The sequence below is a fragment of the Nicotiana tomentosiformis genome, chromosome 9, assembly GCF_000390325.3.
Source record: "Nicotiana tomentosiformis chromosome 9, ASM39032v3, whole genome shotgun sequence".
Lineage (NCBI taxonomy): Eukaryota > Viridiplantae > Streptophyta > Magnoliopsida > Solanales > Solanaceae > Nicotiana > Nicotiana tomentosiformis.
Window position 1 is genome coordinate 23,930,919 of NC_090820.1, and position 11,567 is coordinate 23,942,485.

Genomic DNA, 11,567 nt, shown 5'->3' on the forward strand with positions numbered 1-11,567 from the left:
CTGGTAAGGGGTTATGAAATTTCGCGTGTTTCTTTTATTATCAACAGTGTATGAAGGCTTTGGGATGAGTTTTGGTTCAATATGGGTTTAATACTAGTATGCGGTTGGTTTTGGAGTAGTCACTGCGATTAGGAATGGTGCTACGAGCATACGAGTTGTGTAATATGTTGATTGATTATATCCGTGGTTATAGTTATAGCTCGATGCAACTTGTTCGGATTTATACGGTGTGTAAATGTAAGACTTGTGTCTTGAAAGAAATTCTAAAGGTTGGAAATTAAATTCCAAGGTTTATGGGCTAGAGTTAAATTAATGAATTCAGTTGGATTGTGTTGTCAAGCCTATATGGAATAGGGTGATGCGGTTTCACCCCTGGGTACGTGTGTGGTAAGATGGAACAGTGGTTTGATGGCTTGGAAATAACTCTTGGCACGTTCGAGGATGAACGTATGTTTAAGTGGGGGAGAATGTAACGACCCGGCCGGTCGTTTTGAGTATTACAACCCTGTTTCCCCATTTACTTCTCAATTTGGGCTTTACAATTGTTGTGTGACTTGCCGGGGTAATTGGTTCGGGTCCGGTGAGGTTTTGGAATGAATTGGAACACTTAGTTCCAAGGTTTAAAGCTTAAGTTAAAATAGTGACCGGATGTCGACTTATGTGTAAACGGCCTCGGAATTTAATTCGGATGATTCCAATAGCTCCGTATGGTGATTTTGGACTTAGGAGTGTGTCCGGAAAATTATTTGGAGGTCCGTAGTGGAATTAGGCTTGAAATGCCGAAAGTTGAATTTTTGGGAAGTTTGACCGGGGGGTTGACTTTTTGATATCGAGGTCGGAATCCGATTCTGGAAATTGGAATAGCTTCGTTATGTCATTTATGACTTGTGTGTAAAATTTGAAGTCATTCCGGATTGATTTGATATATTTCGGCACAAGATATAGAATTTGAAAGTTCAAAGTTCATTAGGCTTGAATTGGGGCATGATTCGTGGTTTTAGCGTTGTTTGATGTGATTCGAGGCTTCGACTAGGTTCGTATGATGTTTTAGGACTTGTTGGTATATTTGGTTGAGGTCCCGAGGGGCTCGGGTGAGTTTCGGGGTGGTTTCGGACCATTTCTAGGCCATTCTTAGTTGCTGGTTTTTGGCCACAGAGGTATGCATCGCGATCGCGGACAAATGGTCGCGATCGCGGACAAATGGTCGCGATCGCGAAGAGCAATTTTGCTGTTTAGGCACTGTGAATCGCGATCGCGGACGCCTTTTCGCGATCGCGTAGAGGAAAATCCTGTTGCACTGACCCGACTTTGAAAGCTTATATCTCGCAATCTATAAGGAATTTGGAGATGATCAAAAAATGAAAGTTGTTGCCCTTGATTTCTAGTTTTCAGAATTGTAAATCGTTTATCATTTGGAGCAGGGCCTGCTCTAACAGTATATGGGGTAAGGCAAGTGCCTTAGGCCCCCAATTTTGGGGGGCCTCATTTTCTAGGAATAATATATATATATATATATATATATATATATATATATATATATATATATATATATATATATATATATATTACTCTTGTACTTTTCATAGTAGAAAAATAGTTTTTGATTTGATTTGATTTGACAATTCTACTTTTTACTCTTCCCAAGTAAATCCCAACGTTACAATTTCATTTCACTCCTCATATATGATATTCCATATATTAGACATACCTTCTTCCTTCCTCTTTATTCATGCTCATATTCTTTCTACAATTCTACTAGATTTCTTTCTTTCTCCCACAAGCCAACAACTAGATATTTTGGAATCAAAGTCTTCAAACTTCTTGAATCACGGTAATATCATTCTAACTTTCTAGTACTATTTTCATTTATTATTTATTATTTTATTAATTTTACTCCATACATATTGTTTAATGTTTTTTAGAATATAAATATGTCAATAAGAAAATATGAATCTGGTTATTCAAAAATCCAAAAGAAAAGAAAAGTTAAAAATTTAATAAAATCTCAAAAGGGAGCTCTTGACAAATTTTTGACAAACAATGAAAAAACTAAATCCCAAAATGGAGGAGAATGTTCTGTAGATGAACAAGTCACTAACTTAGTTGAGTTAGATGATAACAAAAATGATTGCAGAATGTTAAGAGTAAATAATAATAATAAAAAAAAATAAAGGCCTCGCTTTTTATTTTCGCCTTAGGCCCCATATTATGTCGAGCCACCCTTGATTTGGAGTTGTGTACAAAAAGGTATGGTAGATACACTATAGGCTGTCCGAGAAGAGTTTGAAAATTTTTGTTGCACAGGGCTGACTTTGGAAGCTTATATCTAGAAATCTGTAAAGAAATTGAGAGATGAGAAACAAATGAAAGTTATAGTCCTTGGTGTCTAGTTTTCAGAAAGCTAAACGAATTGCAATTTGGAGTTTTGTACACAAAGTTATGACCATTATACTAGAGGCGGTCTGGAAGAGCTGGGCATTTATTCATCGCGATCGCGGAAGGCAAATTTTGGACTGAAAATTTTTGTTCTTCGCGATCGCGAAGCATTTTTCGTGATCGTGAAGAGTAAATGACTGGACAGAAGATATATTTTGAGGTTTCGGCCATTTTAACACATTTGGAGCTATGGAGCTCGAATTGAAGCGATTTTTGAAGCGATTTTCACCATATGGATTAGGGTAAGTGATTCTAACTCGGTTTTGGTTAAATTACATGAATCTATTATTGTTTTTATCAACAAATTAGTGTTTTGGGTTGAAAATAGTAGAAAAATTCATTGACTTTAATTGAGGATTTGAAGGCCGAGTTGTGGTCGGATTTGAGTAATTTTGGTATGGTTGGACTCGTGGTTGAATGGGGGTTCGGATTTTGTGAGTTTTATCGAATTCCTAGATGTGGGCCCCACGGGTGATTTTTGAGCTAAATTTCGGATTTTTGGAAAATATTAATATTTTGATATGAAATTAATTCCTATAATTTTTGTGAGCTGAATCAAATTAATTGTGACTAGATTCGAGCCGTTTGGAAGTTGATACGCGCAGAATGGAATTTCTGGAGCATTGCTTAGCTTGCTCGACATTGGATTTGGCTTGTTCGAGGTAAGTAACTCTTCTAATCTTGGAGTTGAGGGTATGAACCCTGAATATATGTATTTTGTGAATTGTTGGGAGGTGACGCACATGCTAGGTGACGGACGTATGGGCGTGAACTATAGAAATTTTGACATAATTGTTTCTGTGGAATTTTATAGTTAAATAATCTTGGCATTTTCCATGCGGTTTTATGTGTTAAAGAAATTGAGCTGAAAAGCATATTAAAAATTATGTTGAGACTATGGGCCAGTATTATTGGGACCCACAGAGGTCATATTGCTGTGAATTATTTATTTTAAATTGAAAATTCATACTCAGTCATATTCATTTCATTGCATATCATAACTCTGTTTTATGACTCTATTTTGATGCATATAAATGCTTTGGGCCGAATGCCCTGTTTTACTGAAATGCCCGAGTGGCTTGAGAGGTTAATGACTGAGTGAGGCCAAGGGCCTGATTTGTGAGGATGAGTGTGGATCGGGGCTACCCGCCAGCAGCATACTTTATTATTATAGCACATGAGTTGTCCGTGTAGATTATAGCGCTTGGGCTGAAGGAGCCCCTCTGGAGTCTGTACACACCCCCGGTGAGTGCATGTACCTACTAAGTGCGAGTGCCGAGTGCTGAGTGACTGGGAGGCATGAGTGATTGTGAGGTATGCCCGAGTGGCAAGAGTGATTGTGAGGTATGCCCGAGTGGCACGAGTGACTGTGAGGTTTGCCTGAGGGTCTGTATATGAGTGATGTTTTACCCGTGGGGCTGTTTATGATTTTTATCATTGAGTTGCATCACATTGGCATGCACACATGACATACATGCATAGAGATGTATTTTTCCTCATGCTGTACGGCATCACATCATTCATGATTTTTACACATTTTTGACAGATGGGCATAGTGATGCATTTGTTTTTACACGGGTTATCCGGAAGGAAAATGAAACATCTATTTATTTTTGACAAAATTTTGGGAGGAATTTAATGTTTTCAAACTATTCACATTTTTGGCAACTCCGGCAAAAGATTTGAGTTTTCACTGATGGATTTGAAAGGAAGAACTATTATTTTGAAATCATGATTTGGCTGAGCATTTTATCTCTGAGTTACTTCTGGTATTATTTGCTTATTGTTGTTATGGACTATTGTGGACTATTGGTTTTGGACCCGACCTTGGTGGAAGCTCGTCACTACTTTCATCCTACGGCTAGGTTTGTTACTTACTGAGTACATGGGGTCGGTTGTATTGATACTACACTTCTGCATATTGCGTGCAGATGTTGGTTGTTGTTGTTGCTGTGCTCGATGGTTGCGAGACTTGAAGATGTACCTGGGTTCCTGTTGTAGCGGCCTTTTGTTCAGGGTAGCCTTAGATTTATAAAAGCTCTGTTTATGTATTATTCAAACAGATTATGTATTTATTTCATTTTCGCTTTGTATACTCTATTCTTAGAAGCTCATGATTTGTACTACTAGTTCTTGGGGGATGTATAAGATTAAGATATTTATTCACTTAAATTACTTTAATAATTATTATTGGAATTGGATAATTGAAAGTTGGCTTACCTAGTGGGTTGGGTTAGGTACTATAACGACTTGTTGGATATTGGGTCGTGACAGCTTTCAATTTCAAAAGTTAAACTCAATACAAGTAAAAATAGATCAATTCTGAATAATATGAGGAATATGACATTTCTGTATCTACATGACAATGTACGTACTGTATGTGATGCACCTCAGAGAAAATCTCGTGTACTCAACATCTCAAAATACTCAATCACGTAGTACTGTATATGGCCAATCCAGCCCAGGGAAGATCCATCCCAAGTATATATGTATATCCATCAACTGACAGTCAGTTACTCAGTACTGTATAAGGCCAATCCAGCCGAGGGGAAGATCCATCCCCGAATATCAATGATTCGGACAAGATCCATGTTCAGGGAAGATCCATCCCTTAATAGACATATCTATGGCAAGATCCATGCCCAGGGAAGATCCATCCCATATATATATATATATATATATATATATATATATATATATATATATATATATATATATATATATATATATATATATCAACTACGCTCACTATAGGGGTACATACTCCGAAGGGGCTCCCAGCCCAAGCTCTATAATAGCCAGATCCAAGCATAAATAACTAAACATAACTATCACTCAGAATCTCCAGTTTCTCGGGCTCTCAATAATATGAAGAATCAACCCGACATGATGTTATGAAGTATCAATGAATAACAAGAGAGACTGAGATATGATATGCAAGTTATAGATGTGACTGAGTACAAAATTGTAAATTTAAACAATAATTAAACAACAATACGACCCATGTGGGTCCCAAAATATATCGGCGTGTTGCCTAAACATGATCTTTAATATGAGTCTCAGATCAATTTCTCTAACACGTGGAGGATATACGGATAATGACATTTATTTAGGTATGCAACTCCACTGAATCAATTTAAGTCACAATTTTCATGATGCACGCATACACGCATGTCACCTAGCACGTGCGTCATCTCCAAACAATTCATACAACACAAAATTCAGGGATTTATACCCTCAGAACCAAGTTTAGAAATGTTACTTACCTCGACCCGTGTAATTATTTATTCTGCAATGCCTTTGCCCCATGAATCGGCCTCCAAACGCCTTGAATCTAGTCATATATAATTTGATTCAGTCAAAACAAATTGTAGGAATTAATTCCATATGAAAATACAAATTTTTCCATTAAAATCCGAAATTTTACCCAAAAATCACTTGTGGGACTCACGTCTCGGAACCCGACAAAAGTTGCAAAATCCGAAATTCCATTCAACCACGAGTCTAACCATACCATTTTTACCAAATTCCGACATTAACTTGACCCTCAAATCTCCAAATCTTATTTTAAATCCCTAGGCCCAAATCCTCTAATTTCGCCTCAAAAACAGGTAATCTAGTCGAAATACTCAATGATAGTCCAATATTATTGACTAACAATGATCACAAGTGATTTACCTCAATTTTTTCGTGAATTCTCTCTGAAAATCGCCCCAAAAACCATGCCTGAAAGTCCAAAAATGGCAAAACTCGGAACCCCTTTGAAATGTATATTGTCCAGGGGTTCCCTCTTCCATGACTTCTTTCGCTTTTGCGGACAAGAGGCCCGCTTCTGCGGCCTCGCGTTTGCGGTCGCAAAACCGCTTCTGTGAAGAGGCCCCTCCCCTCTCACTTCCGCTTTTGCGATCAGCTCGTCGCAGGTGCGAGTCTGCTTCTGCGGTCTTGCGTACGCACCTGCGACCCCTGCCCTTGCCAAGCCAATTTCGCTTCTATGCAACCAAGTTCGCACCTTCGAGCCAATTTCCGCAGGTGCGATTGCATCAGATGGCAGCATGTTTTCAATTTTGCTCTAAGTCTGAATTTGATCCGTTAACCATCCGAAACTCACCCGAGACCATTGGGACTTCAACCAAATACACCAACAAGTCCTAAAACATCATACAAACTTATTCGATCCTTCAAATCACATCAAACAACGCTAAAACCATGAATCATACCACAATTCAAGCCTAATGAACTTTGAAACTTCCAATTTTTACAAACGACGCCAGAACCTATCAAATTATGTCCGATTGACCTCAAATTTTGCACAAAAGTCATAAATGACATAACAGACTTATTCAAATTTCCAAAATCAGATTCCGACCCCGATATCAAAAAGTCAACCCCCGGTCAAACTTTCCAAAATAAATTCAACTTTCGCCATTTCAAGCCTAATTCCACTACAAACCTCCAAATAATTTTCCAGAGATGCTCCCAAGTCCAAAATCACTATACGGAGCTATTGGATTCATCAGAATTCAAATCCGAGGTCGTTTACATATAAGTCAACATCCGATCAACTTTTCCAACTTAAGTTTTCAATTATGAGACTAAGTATCTCATTTCACTCCGAAATCCTTCCGGACCCGAACCAACTAACCCGGTAAGTCATAAAATAATAGTAAAGCATAAATTGAGCAGTAAATAGGGGAACGGGGTTATAATACTCAAAACAATCGGCTAGATCGTTACATTCTCCCCTTCTTAAACAAATGTTCGTCCTCGAACGGGTTTAGAATCATACCTGGAGTCTTAAATAGGTGTGGATATTTGCTCCGCATCTCCTACTCAATCTCCCAAGTAGCTTATCCGACTGGCTGGCCTCTCTACTGTACCTTCACTGACGCTATGTTATTTGACCTCAGCTTTCGAACCTACCGATCTAAAATATCCACCGACTCCACATCATAAGTCAAATTACCGTCCAACTGCACTGTACTGAAATCCAAAATATGAGACGGATCCCCGACATACTTTTGGATCATGGATATATGAAATACTGGATGAATACCTGGTAGACAAGGTGGAAAGGCAAGTTTATAAGCCATCTCTCCAATCTTCTTAAGTATTTCAAAAGGTCCAACATACCGAGGGCTCAACTTGTCCTTTTTCCCGAACCTTAACACACCCTTCATGGGTGAAATCTTGAGCCTAACCTTCTCCCCAACCATATAAGCAGCATCACGAACCTTCATGTCGTCATAACTCTTCTGTCTAGACGGTGTCGTGCGAAGCCACTCCTAAATCAATTTAACCTTCTCCAAAGCATCCTGAACCAAATCAGTATCCTAGTATCACCCGGCTTAAACCAACCCACCGGAGACCGACACTGTCTCCCATATAAAGTCTCATACGGAGCCATCTAAATGCTCGATTGGTAGCTGTTAATATAAGCAAACTCCGCGAGTGGCATAAGATGATCCCAAGAACCCCCAAAATCAATGACACAAGCACGTAGCATATCCTCCAATATCTGAATAGTGCGCTCGGACTATCCGTCCGTTTGAGGGTGAAATGTTGTACTCAACTAAACCTGTGTGCCCAATTCTCGTTGTGTTGCTCTCCAAAACTGTGACGTAAACTACGTGCCCTGATCTAAAATGACGGACACTGGCATACCGTGGCGAACAATCTCGCGGATATAAACCTCAGCCAACCGCTCCGAAGAATAAGTAGTACCTACTGGAATAAAATGCGCGGACTTAGTCAACCTATCCATAATTACACAAGTAGCATCAAACTTTCTCAAAGTCCGTGGGAGTCCAACTACGAAGTACATGGTAATACGCTCCCATTTCTATTCCGGAATTTTCGATCTTTGAAGCAATCCGCCCGGTCTTTGATGCTCGTATTCCACCTGTTGACAATTTAAACATCGATCTACTAACACAACTATATCTTTCTTCATTTTTCTCCACCAATAGTGCTGCCTCAAGTCCTGGTACATCTTAGTGAAACACGGATGAATAGAATACCGTGAATTATGGGCTTCTTCAAGAATCAATCCACGCACCCCATCTACATTTGGCACACAAATACGACCATGCATCCTCAATACCCCATCATCCCCAATAGTAACATGCCTGGCATCACCGTGCTGAACTGTGTCCTTAAGGATAAGCAAATGGGGATTATCGTACTGGCGCTCTCTGATGCGATCATATAAAGAAGACCAAGAAACCACACAAGCTAGAACCCGACTGGGCTCCGAAATATCTAATCTCACAAACTGTTTGGCCAAGGCCTGAACATCGACCACAAGAGGCCTTTCCCCAATAAGAATGAATTCAAGGCTACCCATTCCTACTCAAGGCATAGGCCACCACATTGGCCTTCGCGGGATGATACAGAGTATTAATATCATAATCTTTAAGCAGCTCCAACCATCTCCGATGTCTCAAATTTAGATCCTTCTGTTTAAATAAGTGTTGAAGACTCCGGTGATCTGTAAATACCTCACAAGAGACACTATAGAGGTAGTGCCTCCAAATCTTCAATGCATGGACAATAGCTGCCAACTCTAAATCATGAACAAGGTAGTTCTTTTCATGTGGCTTCAACTGACATGAAGCATAAGCAATCACTTTACCCTCTTGCATTAAGACACACCCAATACCAATCTGAGAAGTATCACAATACACTGTATAAGAGCCTGAAACTGAAGGTAAAACTAGAATTAGAGTTGTGGTCAAAATAGTTTTGAGCTTCTGAAAGCTCTCTTCACACACATCCAAACACCTTAATGGAGCACCTTTCTAGGTCAATTTAGTCAACGACTATGCAATAGACGAAAAACCCTCCACAAAGCGACAATAATAACCAGCCAAGCCGAGAAAACTCCGAATCTCAGTAGCTGAAAATGGCCTGGGCCAACTCTGAACTACATCTATCTTCTTCAGATCCACCTTAATTCCTTATGTGTCCCAAAAATGCCACCGAGCAATGCCAGAACTCACACTTGGAGAATTTGGCATAAAGTCTCTCTTGTCTCAGCCTCTGTAATACAATACTCAAGTGGTGTGCATGCTCCTCCAGGCTACGTGAGTACACTAGGATATCATAAATAAATACTATGACAAATGAATCAAGATACCGCTAGAATATGTTATTCATCAAGTGCATAAATACTGTTGGGGCATTGGTTAATCCAAAAGACATCACGAGAAATTCATAGTGACCATAACGAGTCCTGAATGTCGTATTTAGAATATATAATCCCGAATTTTTAATTGGTGATACCTGGACCTCAAATCAATTTTAGAGAACACCCTCACTCCATGTAGCTTGTCAAATAAATCATCAATACACGGCAAAGAATATTTATTCTTGATTGTAACTTTGTTCAACTGCTTGTAATCGATGCACATCTGCATAGTACCATATTTATTTTTCACAAACAGAACCGGTGCACCCCAAGGTGACACACTAGGCCTAATAAACCGCTTATCAAGGAGTTCCTAAAGTTACTCTTTCAATTCTTTCAACTCAGCTGGTGCCATACAATATGGAGGAATGGAAATGGGCTGAGTGCCCGGCACCAAGTCAATACCAAAATCAATATCCCTGTCGGGTGGCATACCCGGCAGGTCTGCAGGAAATATATCCGGAAAGTCTCGCACTACCGGTACTAAATCAACAGGAGGAGCATCTGGATCAACATCTCTCACAAAGGCCAAATACAACAAACACCCCTTCCCAACCATACGTTGAGCCTTTAAATAAGAAATTACCCTGCTGGGAACATAATCCAGAGAACCTCTCTATTCGACCTCCGGCAACCCCGGCATCGCTAATGTCACAGATTTTGCATGACAGTCCAGAATAACATGACATGGAGACAACCAATCCAAACCCAGAATTAAATTGAAATCAACCATATTGAGCAATGAAAGATCAACTCTAGTCTCCAGTCCCCTAGTAGTTACCACACACGACCGATATACACGGTCCACAATAATAGTATCGCCCACCTGCGTAGATACACAAACAGGTGAAACTAAGGACTCACGGGGCATATCCAGATAATTAGTAAGTACGATGATACATACGAATAAGTGGAACCGGGGTCAAATAATATAGAAGCCTCCTTGTGGCACACGGAGACCATACCTGTGATCACTGAATCTGAAGAAACAACATTTGGCCTGGCAAGAAAAGCATAGAATCGGGCCTGACCGCCACCTGATTGGCCTCCCCCTCTAGGGCGACCCCTAGATGACTGAGCCCCACCTCGAGATGGCTAGGCGGGTGGTAGAGCAACTGGTGTAGAAGTTGTATCCTGACTCCTCTGCTGAACTGAACCTCCCATAAGGCGAAGGCAATATCTTCTTATGTGGCCCAAGTCTCCACACTCAAAGCAACCCCTATCTGAAAATGCTGGTACGTTCTTAGGCGGACCTCGAGAACCAGAATAACTGCTAGAAGCACCCAGTTCAAATGAACGTTGAACTGAAGGAGCACGGGACATACTCTGGGCTGGAAGATCACTAAGAGATAACTGGCCTTGATGGGAACTGTATGAACCATGGATGGATGATGCACCATGGTGAACTGGACGACCCGTTTGAGCGTGCCTGTGAGGACGACCCCTGCCATGGTAAATCTAACCCCCTAAAGGAACACCGCTGAAACTACCCAGTCCACGAGGCCTTTTGGCCTCCATCTCTCCACGCTCCTGGCTACGGACCATCTCTATCTGCCGAGCAATATCAACCACCTCGTCAAAAGTAGCATTAGATACCCTCTCCTAAGTTATAAGTAATCGTAGCTGATATGTGAGGCCATCAATGAACCTCCTAATCCTCTCCCTATCAGTGGGAACAACCAAATTGTGTGATGAGCCAACTCAGAAAACCTCATCTCGTACTGGGTCACAAACATGCCATCTTGCAAAAGCTGCTCAAACTGTCTACGCAGCTCCTCCCTACAAGACTACGGCACAAACTTCTCTAAAAAGAGAACAGAGAACTCCTGCCATGTAAGTGGTACTGCACCGACCGGCCTGCACCTCTCATAAGCCTCTCACCAACTGAAAGAAGCCCAGAAAATTGAAAAGTAGTGAACGAGACCCCATTGGTCTCCAGAATACC

The 11,567-nt window shown here is 40.4% G+C and overlaps 1 protein-coding gene across 1 annotated transcript; it reads right to left on the bottom strand.

The window, feature by feature from the left end:
- Positions 1-8,059: 8,059 nt before the first annotated feature.
- Positions 8,060-8,779, bottom strand: LOC138898485 (uncharacterized). The gene is made up of 2 exons (XM_070184554.1): positions 8,454-8,779; positions 8,060-8,189 (listed from the first exon to the last, which is right to left on the bottom strand). Exons 1-2 carry the CDS (start codon positions 8,777-8,779, stop codon positions 8,060-8,062), a joined length of 456 nt encoding a protein of 151 aa, XP_070040655.1.
- Positions 8,780-11,567: the final 2,788 nt, after the last annotated feature.